This window comes from Lepidochelys olivacea (assembly GCF_965140295.1).
Source record: "Lepidochelys olivacea isolate rLepOli2 genome assembly, chromosome: 5".
Lineage (NCBI taxonomy): Eukaryota > Metazoa > Chordata > Testudines > Cheloniidae > Lepidochelys > Lepidochelys olivacea.
This window is the reverse complement of record NC_140415.1, coordinates 40212516-40231488: the sequence shown is the minus strand read 5'-3', so window position 1 is coordinate 40231488 and position 18973 is coordinate 40212516. Positions and strand designations below refer to the sequence as shown.

The following is an 18973-nucleotide window of genomic DNA, read 5'->3' as shown; positions in this document are numbered from 1 at the left end:
TGTGACATTCTGAATACCTTTCCCAGACATGATGAATTCTATGTCAGCTCAAAAGATTGTCTCTTTCACCAAAATAAGATAATCCAATAAAAGATATTACCTCACACACCTTGTCTCTCTGTTCTACCAGTTAATCAATTTTCGCTACAATTGTCTTATTTTTCAGAATTTCATAAGTAATGAGCAGTCGATTTTAAGTATCAATGCCCCGTACTACTCATTTATACACTTTTCATTGTATTTACTTAATTACATACTCAATGTGTGTATTCATTTTATTTTGTTAATTTAATTACCTAAATCAACATTTTGTTTCAAAGTCAAGTTCAATTGCTTACTTTGGGGGTAGTGTATTGGAAAAGAATCCTTGGTAAATTTTATGTGGTTACCCCTTGAATGCACTCTCATTAATAAAAGTTTGGCTAGAGGTTTTCTTGGCTCTGATGATTAAAGATAATGCAATGGACATTCTGGCTGGCCACAGGTTGGCTGTTTGTAGATATCCAATCAGGACTCCTTCTCATGAGTGGCCAGTCAGGAAGATGGAAAAAGCATGGGGCTCCTTACGAGGAACGGTGACATCACACGGTCAGAAGCCAGCAGCCATGGCAGAAGGTAGATGCAAAGGATTCTGCATCTTCCAAGTTCTTGAAGTTGGTGGGTAGGCTGGTTCCTCCCCCTTAGGGATCTTTGTCAGGAATTTTTTGGTGAATCAGAATGGGGCACTCCCCTTCGAAAGTCATTGGCATGAGTAGGTCACCTGTTTGCAAAACAAAGAACTTCCCCGCTCCAGTAATTTCTGACTTGGAAAGTGCAGAGATCTAAAAATATATACCCACTAGTTGGTCAGTCAGCTGGCAAGAGCATAGGTATTTTAATATATGCAGCAGTGTTATAGCTGTATTAGTCCCAGGATATTAGAGACAAGGTAGATGAGGTAATATCTTTTGTTGGACCAACATTTCTTGGTCAGAGAGGTACGCTTTCAAGCTTACACAGAGTTCTTCTTCAGGTAAATAGCTCAGATAGCTCCATAGAGATCCTGGTAATCAAAGCAACAGCTATTATATTGAAGACCCAAGTCTTCACCAAATTGTTCAGATCTCTGATGTAACACAAACACTTCTTGACTATTTTGTTCTTTATAGGTTTTTATATCAATATCATCGTATCTGAGTGCATTCAAGTAGTGCATTAAGCATTAAACATCTGTCACATGTTTGTTATCACATCTTCTCCCTAGAGGGAGAAGCATATGCAAAGAAGTCCTTTTGGTAGGGGGATTTTTATTATTATTTTTTAAATAAATATATCTGTTGCTATGTGTTTATATCAGAAAACGCAAGGTCAAAGAAATGTGCCTTGCATTTGGATTGGAAAGCAGTATGGTTTATAATAATCCATATTTCCTGAGGGAGTTCATTCCACAGCCTCAGACCACTCCAGGAGAAACGTTGTGTTTCCTATAGAGAGGAGGTTCACGCTTATGGTGAGAATAACATTTGGCCATAGGAGTGAAGCTGTTAACTGTAAACTGTCTTCGTCCCAGAGCTTTTGACAGCCTTTTAGGTATCCTAGGCCAGGCCATGGATCTTTCTGAAGATAAGGACCAAGACACCTTAAACTTAATTTGAAGTTCTATGGAAAGCCAGGGCAGAGTGTGGAGGACAAATGTGATGTGTTCCTAGTAGCCTGTGTTGCTGAGGAGACATTCTGCAGCATTTTGTAGTAATTGGAGTATCCTAAGTGCTGCAGGTTACAGGTCCAAGTACAGTGTATTGCTGTAGTCCAGCAAGAGGTGGCAAAGGCATGAATAACTGAGGCTAGGTCTTCCTCTGGTAGGATGAGATGGAATCTCTTGGCCAAGCGAAGATGATAAAACACAGAAAGTGCTGCTCATGGCCATTGCGATGTGAGAGTTCACTGTCAGCGAGGAATCCAAGAGTATTCCTAGACCAGTGGTTCTCAACCCGGGGTACGTGCAAATGTCTTCCAGGGGGTACATCAACTCATCAAGATATTTCTCTAGTTTTACAACAGGCTACAGAAAAAGCACTAGCAAAGTCAGTACAAACTAAAATTTCATACAGACAACGACTTGTTTATACTACTCTATATAATATACACAAATGTAAGTACAATATTTATATTCCAATTGATTTATTTAAAAATTATATTGTAAAAATGAGAAAGTAAACAATTTGTCAGTAATAGTGTGCTGTGACACTTTTGTATTTTTATGTCTGATTTTGTAAGCAAGTAGTTGTTAAGTGAGGTGAAACTTGCGAGTATGCAAGACAAATCAGACTCCCAAAAGGGGTACAGCAGTCTGGAAAGGTTGAGAGCCACTGTCCTAGACTATAGTTTGAACTGACCAATTGCGGATGTGAGCCTTCACTCAAAGAAGAGTGCAACGTGACTGCAAATTCATTAAAATACTTTCTTCTGATCACCAACATCACCTTGGACCTCTGCAGTGATCAACATCGCTGACCATGAGAGACTGCCATCTCACCTGAGAGAGACTGCATGGGTCCAGGATAATGCACAAAAATGATCTGAGTCCTTCCTAGAGGGATGCACCCAAAGACTAGTGACAGGAAACTACATTATCACCACAATACCTTCATCTGTGGAATTCCACAAAGATCAATTCTTCCTTTGGTTCTTTTTAACATCTTTATGCAACCACTAGGTGAACTGGTCAGATGATGTGGACTCAAGTGCCAGTGATATGCAGATGACACACAGCTGTATTTATCCTTCACTACATATGACCGCCACCAAGATGGCCCATGAGATCAGCTCATGGATGAAGAACAGCTGAAGGAGACTAAACCTGATTCTCTTTTAAAATGCTCTGGCAAAGTGCGTAAGAGGATAACAGCACATAAGGGGAGGTTACTTACTGTAACTGGAAGTTCTTCGAGATGTTTGGTCCCTATCAGGATTCCAGACATGGGTGCGCATGTGCACCATGAACCGGAGCAGGAACTGTTTTTTACTAGTGTCCACTGACGCACACATGCATCGTCCTTGTGTCTGAGTCCAAGGCTATAAGAGGGCATGCGAGTTGATACCACTCCAGAATCTCTCTTACCCACAAGTAATGGAGTCCACAGCGGAGGGGATGGAGGGCAGGTATTAGAATCCAAATAAGGACCACACATCTCGAAGAACATCTAGTTACACTAAGGAACCTTCCCTTCTTCATCGAGTGATGGTCTCTATATGGACATGGGTCCAGATGTGGGTGTGTAGAAAGCAGTGTTCAGCGTGGAGGCAGGTGCGTGCTTATTTGGCAACAGGATAAATCCTACTCCATTACACACTCCCTTCTGACAGACAGCAACAGCAGCAAGAGGCCAACTTCCTGGGAATTTAAAACTTTTGGAGAACTTCTAAAGATCATGTTACTAGAAACATTCCAAAAAATTTTCAAGCTACTATTCAGACGCTTGTTCTCTGACTGCCAAAATTAATCCTACATCATCTCCACTCTATCTTACATGATATGATTAAAAACTCAACATTTAATCTGCATTACAGGGTAGATAGAAATTGACAATTTTCTCTTAGTATTTTAAAATTGATTTTATCTATTTTAATTTTATTTCAATAAAAAACAATATCAAATTAAATTTGAAATGACAACCTCTATTACGGCCTACATTTAGTATAATTTATTAAAACAATTTAAATTAAATAAAAATAAAATTCACGCAGTCCATGTTTGCTGTGGATGTTTTAAAGAAAGTCAAACCACTGAAATGGTTTTGAAATTGAAGTCACTGGGTAAGCAAGCTGGAACCATAGTTTTCTGGAAAGTTAAACCATCTTTTGATGGCAGTAAATTCTATATAATAGCTTAAATAAGTGTGTATAGATAATATATCCCCCTGGTTAGCAAATTTGTACCAAATTAAGTGTAAAGGGTTTATTTAATAGCAAATCAACATGTTTTAATGTTTGTACTATCCAGGGGTGAAAGTAACTTAAAAGGACTTAACTGTACGCAGGAGTCCTGAGCAGGGGCGTGGCCACAACCGGAGAAGGTGTGGTCTCAATCAGAAGAGGCTGGACCTTTAAAGATTTAAAGGCCCTGGGGCTCCGGCTGAGGTTGGGAGCCCCAGGGCCTTTAAATCACCCCTGGAGCTCCCAGCTGCAGAGGCGGCTGGAAACCCCGGGACTCAGGGGAGATTTAAAGGGCCCGGGGCGCCAGCCACCGCAGCAGAGCTCCGGGCCCTTTAAATTGCTGCCCCAGTCCGGCTGCCAGAGCCCCGGGGTAGCAGCGGCAGGGCTCAGGCGGTGCTTTAAAGGGCCGGGGCTCTCCGCAGCAGCAGGAGCCCCGGGTCCTTTAAATTGCTGCCCGAGCCCGGCTGCTGGAGCCCCAGGGTAGCGGTGGCAGGGCTTGAGCAGCGCTTTAAAGGGCCCAGGGCTCCTGCCGCTGCAGGGAGCTCCAAGCCCTTTAAAGCGCCTGAGCCCCGCTGCCTGAGCCCCAGGGTAGCGGCGGCAGGGCTCCGGCGGTTATTTAAAGGGCCCAGGGCCCTTGGCCGTTTAAATCGCCAGCCTGGGGAAGCTGGTCTGGTCCGGCATGGCATGGCGCCAGTACGCCATACCAGACAATACCAGCTTACTTTCACCTCTGGTACTATCCCATGAGAATCAATCTTTCTTTAGCAAAAGTACTGTAACTAGAAAGTACAAATTCAAAACAGGATAAAAATTAATTTAAATCAAGGTTTCCTGTTTGCTGATTTAGATCATTATTGATATCAGTGATTTAAATCAGTTTGATTTAAACCAATTCATCCTGTTACATTAACATTCTTTTTTGCATTTTATTTTTACAAAATATTAAAAACTTGTAAAAATAAAGGAAATATATGTGGTGTATTTGAATGTGCAATCATCTCTACCAACTGAAGATTTCAAACCAATGCTATGACAAAATTTGTCTTGAATTAACATCACACTGGGAATGTAAGGCTTAAAACACATCCAAGATTGAGAGCCAGGCTGTGGAAAGCCCACCAAAAACAAGCTCTGTGGAGTCCTCTATTCTTTCATGCTGGCTTTCTTCAGAGAAGCACAAAGGTGTGCGGCTCGCGGGCTGCAGGTTGCCCACCACTGTTCTATGGACTCTGAGCTGAAGTAGCCGGGGCTAGCCTCTACAGAAGCAGCATGCCTTGCCTCTGAGTTGTCAGGTAAATAAATATTCAGACCCCCTACTCTCTCCAAAACACTTAGATAGCTTCCCACCCAAAGTTCTTTTACACAACCCTTGAGCAAGGGATCAGGAACTGGCCCACAGAGGGATTTTAAGTCTCAAAATTTTTTATATTTCTTACTCAAACATTTGTAAAATATAATCTTTTATATAGCCCATTTCCTGAAATACTTCACAGTCAGCTGGAGAAACAGCAACAAAGAAAAATTAAGAGGTAAGTGCAATAATCTATATAATTTTTACAATTGCAATTTACACAGACCATACATCCAAACTATGTATGACTTTGTGTTTCAGCTGACCTGTCCTAGATACACTCCCCGTATGTCACCAGTTTGAAAGGTTCAGTAGCAGTTGTGTTAGTCTGTATTCATAAAAAGAAAAGGAGGACTTGTGGCACCTTAGAGACTAACAAATTTAATAGAGCATAAGCTTTCGTGAGCTACAGCTCACTTCATCAGATGCATCGGGAGCTGTAGCTCATGAAAGCTTATGCTCTAATAAATCTGTTAGTCTCTAAGGTGCCACAAGTACTCCTTTTGTAAAAAAGAAACTTCACTTTATCTCATTGAAGCGCTGTAGTGCAATCTCTATCAGGAAAGAGGAATTTACAAATGTAGAATTATGTAAAAAAGAGTAATTGCACTGAACAATAAAACAATGTAAAACTTCAGAGCCTACAAGTCCACTCAGTCCTACTTCTTGTTCAGCCAGTCACTCGGAGTTGGGGGAGGACTGCGGTGGGGGGAAGTATGCAATAACTTGTGCAGGAGGAGGGTGATTAAGGTGTCTTGCTGCTGCTTCTGGAAGGGTGGTTTCTGGTACTGGGCTCACCAGGCTCACCTCCTTTTACTGAGCTAGGTGGGCTCCCTTCAGCTGAGTGAACGGGAGTTGTGTGGGAGAAATCAGCCTCAGCCAGGGGAGGTGCTGAGCTTGGGGGTGGTTACTCCCTGAGTTTGGGATGGGGGCCAGTCCTAGCCCTGGGTGGCACGGGGCTTGTGTGGGGGAGAGTCAGCCCCCGCTGAGGGCAGCACGGGGCTTGGGGGGGGGTGAGGGGAATCATAGAATATCAGGGTTGGAAGGGACATCAGGAGGTCATCTAGTCCAACCCCCTGCTCAAAAGCAGGACCCATCCCCAATTAAATCATCCCAGCCAGGGCTTTGGCAAGCCTGACCTTAAAAACTTCTAAGGAAGGAGATTCCACCACCTCCCTAGGTAACGCATTCCAGTGTTTCACCACCCTCCTAGTGAAAAAGTTTTTCCTAATATCCAACCTAAACCTCCCCCACTGCAACTTGAGACCATTACTCCTTGTCCTGTCCTCTTCCACCACTGAGAATAGTCTAGAACCATGCTCTCTGGAACCACCTCTCAGGTAGTTGAAAGCAGCTATCAAATCCCCCCTCATTCTTCTCTTCTGCAGACTAAACAATCCCAGTTCCCTCAGCCTCTCCTCATAAATCATGTGTTCCAGTCCCCTAATCATTTCTGTTGCCCTTCGCTGGACTCTTTCCAATTTATCCACATCCTTCTTGTAGTGTGGGGCCCAAAACTGGACACAGTACTCCAGATGAGGCCTCACCAATGTCGAATAGAGGGGGATGATCATGTCCCTCGATCTGCTCGCTATGCCCCTACTTATACAGCCCAAAATGCCATTGGCCTTCTTGGCAACAAGGGCACACTGCTGACTCATATCCAGCTTCTCGTCCACTGTCACCCCTAGGTCCTTTTCTGCAGAACTGCTGCCTAGCCATTCGGTCCCTAGTCTGTAGCGGTGCATTGGGTTCTTCCGTCCTAAGTGCAGGACCCTGCACTTATACTTATTGAACCTCATCAGATTTCTTTTGGCCCAATCCTCCAATTTGTCTAGGTCCCTCTGTATCCTATCCCTGCCCTCCAGCATATCTACCACTCCTCCCAGTTTAGTATCATCCGCAAATTTGCTGAGAGTGCAATCCACACCATCCTCCAGATCATTTATGAAGATATTGAACAAAACCGGCCCTAGGACCGACCCCTGGGGCACTCCACTTGACACCCAGCTGCGAACAGATCAGCCCCAGCTGCGAACAGCACAGGGCTTGGGCAGGGGGATCAGCCCCAGCCCCGGGCAGCATGGGGCTCAGGGGTTGGGGTCTGCCCCTGAGCTCAGGATGGGGGTCAGTCTCAACCTTGGGCGGCACAGGGGAAGGGGTCAGCCCCAGCTCCGGGAGGCATGGGGAAGGCGGTTCAGGTGAGCCCTGCAAGGGAAGGGGGCACTCTGGCAAGCCCCTGGCCGTCCTGTTTTTACTTTAAAAATGCAGGGACGAGAACTACTTTCTCAAAGTGAGCTGAATGATTAAAGGTGTTATTTACTGTACTGAGAAAATTTAATAAAACTCAGATGTATAAAGGAAGAAAGGTGTACATTAATTTTTACAAAAAAAATAAAAAGTAGCCATCACATATGCATTGAAAAGCATTAGATCAAAAGTGAAGGTCTTCAGGAAGCTCACCCTTCTGTGTACACATCAGTCATCTGTAAATATTTTATACCTTTCTGCTCATTTAGCGGGTATATTTAAACAATGAATATTCACCAGAGCTACACTTGCTTCATACCACATCTTAACAAACTTGTATCAACAAATTATGTAAACAGCCAAGATACAAAGAAAGATTAGGGTGCTTACCTGTTATGAGAGACCTGTAGCTCTGCTAATAGCTGATTTTTAAACCACTGATCAAAATCCACACTGTCAAATAGCTCATAAGCTGCCAGCCCAACTGCATTGTAGACTAGAGAAAAACAGAGAAATTAGATTTTGCTCTAGTCAAACTTTGTTAAAATTCTAAAAACTAAAATTGAATAAATGTTGAAAATTATGTTTAAATCACTTTTGTGCAGTAAGGAATATTATCCAACGTTTATATTCTGAAAATTAAGAAATTTAAAAAGGAGTATTTGAGTAAAACAATGACAAAACCTTACAAAACTTCCCTCAGAGTTCTCTTTAGTTACAAATAAATTCAGTTCTCCTGAGAGGGGTGTCATGTAGTGTTCAGAGCAGTTAAAGGAGTCAGGAACTCCACAGCTCTAAACCTAACTCTACCAATGATTCCATCAGATGCCTTAGATAAGTCATCTGTCCTGCTCTCAATTTCCTTGCTTGTGAAATGGAAAGAACATCTCCCTCACAGAAATGCTGCAGGATTAAATTTTTGCAAAAGTACTGAAAAGTACTATATTATTATATACCCTATTTCTAAAATTCTTGCCTACAGTTTCTGCTGTTTGAACTGCTCAAACTCAGGTCTATGAAAAAATAATTTTGATTCTGTTTTTCAAAATGTCAAAATTACATCTCACAAATTCTTCTCAGACACTTTATAGAACTCAGGCACATATGTAAACAGCTTTGTTCCTTAAAAGGCAAAGTGAAATTTAATTTACCAGCATCTTTAATCAGTAGAGCATTAGTATCTTCCACATTTGTAGGTCCTGCAATAAAATTAAAATAAAAGCAATTATACAAAAAACGCATTAACTAAACAAACAATGTAAGACCCATGGATATTTCAGTGAAGTAGTACATAGCAAAGAATCGAAATATACATGCCTCTTTATAAATACACACCTAAAAGTAATGCATCCTGTATTTAAAAAAGTACAGCATTGTTATGCTGATGCTTTTGGTTTTTTCAAACCTCTAAGAGAGGACCCGTTCTGATTAAGAGAATATACTGCATATCAAGAATATTTCTGTGCCTTACTGAAATACTGAATTTGTGATTGCAAAGTATCTACAATATGTTCATTGAAGAAAGCAAAGGAAATTAAAATCATTATTGTACCACACTTTGTCATCTTGGCAGTTGTAGTTAATTACATTTATCATAAAATATGCGGCTACAGAGTACTCACAAAAGGTAAGTATTTTATTTAAAAAAAACCTCTGGAAAAAAAATAGGAATTGGTAAAGAATGGCCATCAAGTAATGACTATTTGCAGAAAATGTGACCACCTGGTTACTTCTACACATTACATAAAAAAAGACAGTTACCTTTTCTGTAATTGGTGTTCTTCGAGATTGTTGCTCATGTCTATTCCACAATAGCTGTGTGTGCTTGCCACGTGCACCAGTGCCGGAAGTTTTTCTCCTAGCAGTAACCCTTGAGTGGCGCTTCCATGGAGCAGTATAAGGGGAGCTGAGCACTCCCCACACCCTCAGTTCCTTCTTGCCAGACAACTCAGACAGAGGGGAAGGAGGGTGTGATGTAGAATAGACATGAGCAACACATCTCGAAGAACACTGTATGTCCCTTACTGTATGTAAGGGAGCAGTATGACTGCTCAGAGCTCCGGTACGAAACTGCAGAAAAACCTGAGTGTCTCTGGATTAAGTTTAGAAGTGTGTGCAACAAGAGTGATGTAGTGGTGGGAGTCTGCTATAGACCACCGGACCAGGGGGATGAGGTGGATGAGGCTTTCTTCCGGCAGCTCACGGAAGCTACTAGATCGCATGCCCTGATTCTCATGGGTGACTTTAATTTTCCTGATATCTGCTGGGAGAGCAATACAGCGGTTCATAGACAATCCAGGAAGTTTTTGGAAAGCGTAGGGGACAATTTCCTGGCGCAAGTGCTAGAGGAGCCAACTAGGGGGGGTGCTTTTCTTGACCTGCTGCTCACAAACCGGGTAGAATTAGTGGGGGAAGCAAAAGTGGATGGGAATCTGGGAGGCAGTGACCATGAGTTGGTTGAGTTCAGGATCCTGACGCAGGGAACAAAGGTAAGCAGCAGGATACGGACCCTGGACTTCAGGAAAGCAGACTTCGACTCCCTCAGGGAACGGATGGCCAGGATCCCCTGGGGGACTAACTTGAAGGGGAAAGGAGTCCAGGAGAGCTGGCTGTATTTCAAGGAATCCCTGTTGAGGTTACAGGGACAAACCATCCCGATGAGTCGAAAGAATAGTAAATATGGCAGGCGACCAACTTGGGTTAATGGTGAAATCCTAGCGGATCTTAAACATAAAAAAGAAGCTTACAAGAAGTGGAAGGTTGGACATATGACCAGGGAAGAGTATAAAAATATTGCTCGGGCATGTAGGAATGTTATCAGGAGGGCCAAATCGCACCTGGAGCTGCAGCTAGCCAGAGATGTCAAGAGTAACAAGAAGGGTTTCTTCAGGTATGTTGGCAACAAGAAGAAAGCCAAGGAATGTGTGGGCCCCTTACTGAATGAGGGAGGCAAGCTAGTGACAGAGGATGTGGAAAAAGCTAATGTACTCAATGCTTTTTTTGCCTCTGTTTTCACTAACAAGGTCAGCTCCCAGACTGCTGCGCTGGGCATCACAAAATGCGGAAGAGATGGCCAGCCCTCTGTGGAGATAGAGGCGGTTAGGGACTATTTAGAAAAGCTGGACGTGCACAAGCCCATGGGGCCGGACGAGTTGCATCCGAGAGTGCTGAAGGAATTGGCGGCTGTGATTGCAGAGCCACTGGCCATTATCTTTGAAAACTCGTGGCGAACCGGGGAAGTCCCGGATGACTGGAAAAAGGCTAATGTAGTGCCAATCTTTAAAAAAGGGAAGAAGGAAGATCCTGGGAACTACAGGCCAGTCAGCCTCACCTCAGTCCCTGGAAAAATCATGGAGCAGGTCCTCAAAGAATCAATCCTGAAGCACTTGCATGAGAGGAAAGTGATCAGGAACAGCCAGCAAGGATTCACCAAGGGAAGGTCATGCCTGACTAATCTAATCGCCTTTTATGATGAGATTACTGGTTCTGTGGATGAAGGGAAAGCAGTGGATGTATTGTTTCTTGACTTTAGCAAAGCTTTTGACACGGTCTCCCATAGTATTCTTGTCAGCAAGTTAAGGAAGTATGGGCTGGATGAATGCACTATAAGGTGGGTAGAAAGCTGGCTAAATTGTCGGGCTCAACGGGTAGTGATCAATGGCTCCATGTCTAGTTGGCAGCCGGTATCAAGTGGAGTGCCCCAAGGGTCGGTCCTGGGGCCGGTTTTATTCAATATCTTCATAAATGATCTGGAGGATGGTGTGGATTGCACTCTCAGCAAATTTGCGGATGATACTAAACTGGGAGGAGTGGTAGATACGCTGGAGGGGAGGGATAGGATACAGAAGGACCTAGACCAATTGGAAGATTGGGCCAAAAGGAATCTGATGAGGTTCAATAAGGATAAGTGCAGGGTCCTGCACTTAGGACGGAAGAACCCAATGCACAGCTACAGACTAGGGACCGAATGGCTAGGCAGCAGTTCTGCAGAAAAGGACCTAGGGGTGACAGTGGACGAGAAGCTGGATATGAGTCAGCAGTGTGCCCTTGTTGCCAAGAAGGCCAATGGCATTTTGGGATGTATAAGTAGGGGCATAGCGAGCAGATCGAGGGACGTGATCGTTCCCCTCTATTCGACATTGGTGAGGCCTCATCTGGAGTACTGTGTCCAGTTTTGGGCCCCACACTTCAAGAAGGATGTGGATAAATTGGAGAGAGTCCAGCGAAGGGCAACAAAAATGATTAGGGGACTGGAACACATGAGTTATGAGGAGAGGCTGAGGGAGCTGGGATTGTTTAGCCTGCAGAAGAGAAGAATGAGGGGGGATTTGATAGCTGCTTTCAACTTCCTGAAAGGGGGTTCCAAAGAGGATGGCTCTAGACTGTTCTCAATGGTAGCAGATGACAGAACAAGGAGTAATGGTCTCAAGTTGCAGTGGGGGAGGTTTAGATTGGATATTAGGAAAAACTTTTTCACTAAGAGGGTGGTGAAACACTGGAATGCGTTACCTAGGGAGGTGGTAGAATCTCCTTCCTTAGAGGTTTTTAAGGTCAGGCTTGACAAAGCCCTGGCTGGGATGATTTAACTGGGAATTGGTCCTGCTTTGAGCAGGGGGTTGGACTAGATGACCTTCTGGGGTCCCTTCCAACCCTGATATTCTATGATTCTATGATTCTATGATTCTAACACCAGTTATGGAAAAGGTAACTGTTTTTTCTTCAAGTGATTGCTCATGTGTATTCCACAATAGGTAATTCCAAGCTATATCTGTTGGAGGTGGGTAGGAGTTCACAAGTTCCCAGGATGGAGGACAGCCCTGCCGAACCCGGCGTCGTCCCTGGTTTGGGAAACAATTGCACAGTGCAAGGTGAACGTGTGAATCAAAGACCACATGGTGGCCCTACAAATGTCCTGGATTGGGACGTGGACCCTGAAGGCAGGCAACAAGGCCTGCACCCGAGTTGAGGGTGCCCTCACGATGGGTGGCGGGGGGACAGCCACCAGCTCATAGCAGGAGCGGATGCGCAAAGTGATCCAATTGGAAAGCTGCTGAGTGGAAATCGGCTGGCCTCTCGTGCACTCAGCCGAGCCAACGAACAGTTGCGAGGACTTTCTGAAAGGCTTGGTCCGCTCGAGGTAGAAAGCCAAAGCCCGCCGCACATCGAGCATGTGGAGATGGCGCTCCTCATTGGACAAGTGAGGCTTGGGGCAGAGGACCGGTAGAAAAATGTCCTGATCCATGTGGTAGGTTGAGACCACCTTTGGGAGGAACGCGGGATGTGGGCGGAACTGGACCTTGTCCTTATGAAAGACTGTTTGGCGGCTCGGAGGTCAGGGCTCTGAGACTCGCCTGGCCAACGTGATTGCAACCAGGAAGGTCACCTTCCACAAGAGGTGAGACCAGGAGCATGTGGCCAGAGGTTCAAACGGGGGCCCCATGAGACGAGCCAACACCAGGTTTAGGTCCCACTGAGGGACCGGGGGTCTAGAATACGGAAAAAGACAGTCCACACCCTTCAGGGACCAGCCAGGCATAGCATGGGAAAATACCATGTGCCCTTGCACCGGTGGATGGAAGGCTGATATGGCTGCCAGGTGCACCTTGATTGATGAGGGCGCCTGGCCCTGGGCCCTCAGGTGGAGGAGATAATCAAGGATAAGGTGGACTGGCGTGGCCATCGGAGAGAGACCCTGGTCCACTGCCCACCTAGAGAAACAGGACCACTTCGCCAAATAAGCACAGTGAGTGGAGGGCTGTCTACTTTCGAGGAGGACATGCTGAACCTTTTCTGAGCACGTGCTTTCCTCTCCGCCTAACCACTGAGCAGCCACGCCACGAGGTGAAGCGCCACTAGGTTGGGATGGAGGAGGCGGCCCTGGTCTTGAGGGAGAAGATCCAGGCGGAGCAGCAACAGCCATGGGGGAATGCTGCCTGGGCCACGTCGGGGCAATCAGGAGGACCTGGACCTTGTCCATCTTTATCTTCTCCAGGACCCTGCTGATTAGAGGGAACGGGGGAAAGGCGTAGAGAAGTCGACCTGACCAGGACAGGAGAAAGGCATCGGAGATAGCACCCCCCCGGAGCAGAACTGGGGGCACTGCCAGTTCTTCCGAGTTGCAAATAGGTCCACCTGGGGAGTTCCCCGCCTTCAGAAGAGCTGGTGGTCCACTTCCGGGTGGAGGGACCACTCATGTTGCGAGGAAAAGTCCCTGCTCAAACAATCCGCCCTCCCTTCCCTGCTCAAGCGATCCGCCCGGTAGGTGGAAGGCCTTCAGGTGGATGTCCTGGGCTATACAGAGGTCTCACAGCCTGAGGGCTTCGTGGCAGAAAGCAGAGGATTGGGCCCCGCCTTGCCTGTTGATATAGAACATCGAGGCCATGTTGTCTGTGAGGATCCTTACTATCTTGCCCTCCAAGTGCGAGCAGAAGGCCATGCACGCCAGCCGCACCGCCCTGAGCTCCTTGACATTTTTATGTAGGGTCAGGTCTTGAGCCAACCACAGGCCCTGGGTCTGAAAGCTCCCCACATGCGCCCCCCAACCCAGGTCCGACACATCGGACAACAGCTCCAACGACGGGGCCCTGTCCCTGAACAGGACCCTTTGAGCATGTTGTTTGGGGCAGACCACCACTGTAGGGAGGTGATCACAGAGTCTGGCACGGTGAGAACCTTGTCCATCCTGTCTGTGGCCTGGGAGAACTTCGAGGCCAACCAGAGCTGGAGGCCATCCTGAGTCTGGTGTGACGGACCACGTACGTGCACACCAACTTGTGTCCCAAGAGTTGCAGGAAAATCCTGGCTGTTGTCACCGTGAACCTTGTGACTGAGTCGATGAGACCTTTCAGGGTCTCGAATCTGTCTGGCAGGAGAGAGGCCCTGGCCAACACTGCATCCAGGAGCGCCCCGATAAACTCTATGCATTGGACTGTTACTAACGTGGACTTGGTGTTGTTTACCAACAGGCCCAAGGTGGTGCATGTGGATAGGAGGAGCACCATGTGATCCCTCATCTGTGACCGGGAGGTGCCCTTGACAAGCCAATCATCCAGATAGGAAAATATCTGGACCCCCTGCAGTTTGAGGTAGGCCGCTACCACCGACATGCATTTTGTAAACACCCTGGGAACAGTGGACAGACCAAACAAGAGGACTGTGAATTGGTAATGATTCTGTCCCACCACAGAACGGAGGAAGCACCTGTGCCCCTCGAATATGTGGATGTGGAAGTATGCGTCCTGTAGATCAAGGGCAGCATACCAGTCCTCCGGATACAGGGAGGGGATGATGGAGGCCAGGGAGACCATGCGGAATTTGAGTTTCACCATGTACTGGTTCAGACCTCACAGGTCCAGGATGGGCCTGAACCCCCCTTTGGCCTTCGGAATAAGGAAATAACGGGAGTAATACCCCTTGCCATGAACTCCTCGGGCACCGCCTTTATCACTCCTAGTCCTAGGAGCCACCCCACCTCCTGCTCAAGCAGAGCTTCGTGCGAGGGGTCCCCCAAGAGGGATGGGGGCAGGGGCGTTGTTGGGCGGGAGGAAGTAAACTGGAGGATGTAACCCCGGGAGATGGTGTTGAGGACCCATCGGTCCAAGGTTAGCCATGACCATTCTGGGAGGAAAGCACACAATCAGTTGGAGAAGGGTAGCTTTATTGGATCCCTGGTGAGGACTGGCGGGGTGCCCCCGAGCGTCCCGTCAAAAACGCCTTTTCCCCGCCTGCCTGCCCTTGGAGGACCCAGGCTGGGGGGCAGGCCGAGACTGCCTCTGAGGCATCTCTTATAGTCCTGCTGCTTCTTATGGGCGGCCCCATACTCTGGGAGGGCGGCCTGGGCGGGAGTCTGCTGTGGCTTGAACTTAGGTTTTGCCGGAGCCGGGACATAGAGGCCCAGAGTCTGGAGGGTCGTGCAGGAGTCTTTCATGCCATGCAGTCTTGTATCTGTTTCCTCCGCAAACAGAGCTTTCCCATCAAATGGGAGATCCTGCATGGAAGACTGCGCCTTGCTGGAGAGCCCAGAGAGCAGGAGCCACGTCCGCAGCATCCGAGGCTGCCTGCAGGGACTCCCTAGTGGCCGCTGCCCCTTCCTCCACTAGCGCTTTGAACTCCTTCCTATCGTGCTCCTGGAGTGAGTCCTCAAACTTGGGCAGGGAGCCCCACAGATTGAATTCGTACCAGCTCAGGAAAGCCTGATGATTTGCCACTTGTAACTGGAAGCTCGAAGACTAATACATTTTGCTTCTGAAAGAGTCCAGTTTCCGAGAGTCTTTGTTCTTTGGGGTCGGAGCTGGCTGACCCTGCCGTTCCCTGTGGTTGACTGACTCGACTGACCAATGAGGCTGGAATTTGCCACAGGGCATTTGAAATCTTAGCCACCCCTTCATGGAGGGGCAAGGCCACCCTACCCAGTGCTGACAGGGACAACACGTTAAACAGGGAGTCTGAGGGCTCCTCCATCTCCTCTGCTTGGAGGTGGAGGCTTGCTGCCACCCTCTTTAAGAGTTCTTGGTGGGCCCTGAAGTCCTCCTGTGGGACAAAGGGGGATGGGGCTGCAATTGTCTCCTCCGGGCGGTGCAAGGAGGCTGGTGTGGTTCTCTGGGTGTCATCCGGCATCAGAGGGTCCACCACCTGGTCAGAATCCAGGCACGGTGCCGAGGACCTATGTCCCACCGACTCCTTTCTTGGGAGTCTTAAAAAAAAAAAAAAAAAAAATGCCGACTGTCTCTCTGAAGCTCCAGCCACTGAGCAGGCTCCCACCAGGGGCTGCACTGGAGACCACGGTGCCCACTGGTACCACTGGGCCGCTCATGATGCTCGGTGCCCCTGCACCTGCTGTTGCACCAGCTGTTTGGGTTGGCTGGCCTGGCCCATCGAGGGATGGCTACGACTGGAGAACGGGCTGGCATAAAATCTGCTGCTTTCACTGGACCGGAAGGAGTGGCAGTGCTGGGATCTACAAAGGCCATGGGACCGCGATCTTGACGTGGAGGACCGGTACCGACGGTAACAGCTGCTCCGCGAAAGGCCTCAACGGGCGGACCAGCGACGGCGAGATGATGGCGATCGACACCCAGGGCTGCAATGTCTTGGCGGAGACTTGGAGTGGGAGTCCAAGTGGGAACAGCGTCGACAACCATGCCATGACCAACTGCAGTGCCCTCTCCGAGACGAGGACTGTTGGTGAGGCCTGCTGCGGTCCCGTCAATATTCGCTCCTTGAGGACGAGCGGTGCTGAGAGTCCCGGCCGGACAGAACCCAGCCAAACAGTCTGGTCAGCATTGAGAGCGATCCACATGGACTCTGCCCCGAGCGGTTGCTGGGCGGTGAATGGAGTCAGGAACGTTCCCTCGACTGAGACCGGTACTGGGCCGGAGGAGACTGCAGAGATCCCAGAGGTGGCTTGCCTCTGGAGCATGGGGCTGACATCGGCGGTGCTCCGGGCACCAGCATGGACATAACGTCCTGAGCCACCTGGAGGGCTTCAGGCGTGCATGGCATCCGGAGAGGCCTGTTCTGAAGGGGCCAGGCTACTCCACTCAACATGAGTCGGAGACCTGGGGCCCAGCTGGGATCGAGGACTGCCCGACATGGGCCTAGCCTCTGTCCCAGACTTCCCTCGGTGCCGCTGTGAAGAGGGAGTCTTCCTGGCCCTCTTGGCGTGCCCCGCGGAGGGGGAGCAGTGTCAACTGGTCAATGGCACCGGAGGGTCGCCACATACCGACACCGTGGTGCTGGGTACCGGTTCTGAGTGGTGTGCTGGAGCCGGGGTCAGCACCGATTCCATCAGGATGGCTCGGATCCTAATGTCCCTTTCTCTTTTGGTCTGAGGCTTAAACGACTTGCAAATCTTGCACCTTTCGCTGATATGGGTTTCTCCCAAACAGAGCAAACAGTCTGCATTCGGGTCACTTCTTGGCATAGAATGCCTACAAGAGCCGCACAACTTAAACCCCAGGGCGTGGGGCATGCCCCAGCCCGGGCTCACTGACTAAACTAACTAAACAGCTAACGAACTACAGGTACTAACACTGAATGAATGAACAATTCTGGGGATGAGCTACAGCAAAGCTGGAGCAGAGCAGTTCGGATGCACCTTCACTGGCGGCAAGAAGGAACAGGGTGGGGAAAGCATGCAGCTGGCCTTATACCACACCAGGCAGGCGCCACTCCAGGGACCGCGGGTAAGTGCTAGGGGAAAAACTTCCAGCACCTGTGCACGTGGCGAGCATGCGCACCTATTGTGGAATACACGAGCAATCACTCGAAGAACTGTTTGTTATATAATTAAATGTAATAAAGTTCTAACAAGTTCAACATTTAATTTTGACTTTTTTATGCCTTAAACAATTTTGGCAATGGTAATTCCCATGCTCACAATACTTGAGACCTCAAAAATTTCAGGTGTATTTACAGCTAATAATGTGGAGGCCCTACCTTGGGAACCCAAAAAAGCTTTTGGCAGAGGAGTGACGAACATTTCCAGATTTTTACCTTAGGGAGTCTAATTTTGTCACCTCCGTGCTAGAAACCTGTAATTCCTACAGTACCAAAGCATTCAAACAATCTAAGATCTTAAATATCCAAGGTCTGTGCATAGAAGTTGTGTCTGGATGTAAAATCTATTCCTCGGGTAAGAAGTATTTCGTTATTTCTATTTATTTAGAATTCAATATCCATTACTCTAGGTACATATTAAAAATATATCCTAAAAATCCATAACATAGTTTTGGACACTGATCCAGGTTGCAAGTTGAGACTGATGGGGAAGAAATAGAGGCAGCTCCCTCTAATAGCTCTGATGTCCACCTTCTGAGGTTATTGAGATCATATGGTATTCTCTGGCACTCCTTTGTGAAAAACTTTGGGGATTGGAAAAAAACAGGGAAAATGCTGAAGGACATCCCCTCACTATTAAACTCTAGTCTTTCGGGAAAGCGTCCATTGATACTCTTTGACAACTTCCTGCTCGGAAGCAGAACTAGTGACATTTATTGTTGTTTTCTATGGCAAAAAAGATCAATTTCCAGGAAATCTCAGAATAGGCATTGTCGCTAGGTCTAAGAACAAAACTATGTCAGTAGAAACTGAATTAACCTATCTGTAGTAAAGAGAGTGCAGCCCTTTCACAATCTTCAAAACCTATCAATCCAACATAATGAAATAACAAGCCAAGGAGAAAGAAAGATGTGTTAATTCCCCAAGAAGTGGGAAATGGAAAGTAATTGGGTTGTGAAAATTGATTCTCGGGTTTTACGGTTCATCTCTCAAAATCTGTGTTTGGCTAGGAATGAAGCAGATAGAGCTAGCAATAAGGCCCAACTTCTGCAATCATCCATTAAAATGTCTTGACTCCTGATCACACAAAGACAACTGATTGCTTGGGTCTACAGGGTAGACAGGTCTACAGACTCTTAAACTGTGGTCTATGGATCACTGCTAGTCTGACGAGAGAGC

The 18973-nt window shown here is 47.2% G+C and overlaps 1 protein-coding gene across 6 annotated transcripts in view; it reads right to left on the bottom strand.

The window, feature by feature from the left end:
• The window catches only part of IPO11 (importin 11), a 297144-nt gene that overhangs the window by 204673 nt on the left and 73498 nt on the right, over positions 1 to 18973 (bottom strand). For all 6 annotated transcript variants that reach the window (XM_084627945.1, XM_084627946.1, XM_084627942.1 and 3 more), the window contains exons 15-16: positions 8668 to 8715; positions 7907 to 8012 (exon numbers count right to left, since the gene is read on the bottom strand). In XM_084627945.1, the coding sequence (XP_084484071.1) occupies positions 7907 to 8012; positions 8668 to 8715 (154 nt within the window). The remainder of the gene's footprint in view (positions 1 to 7906; positions 8013 to 8667; positions 8716 to 18973) is intronic.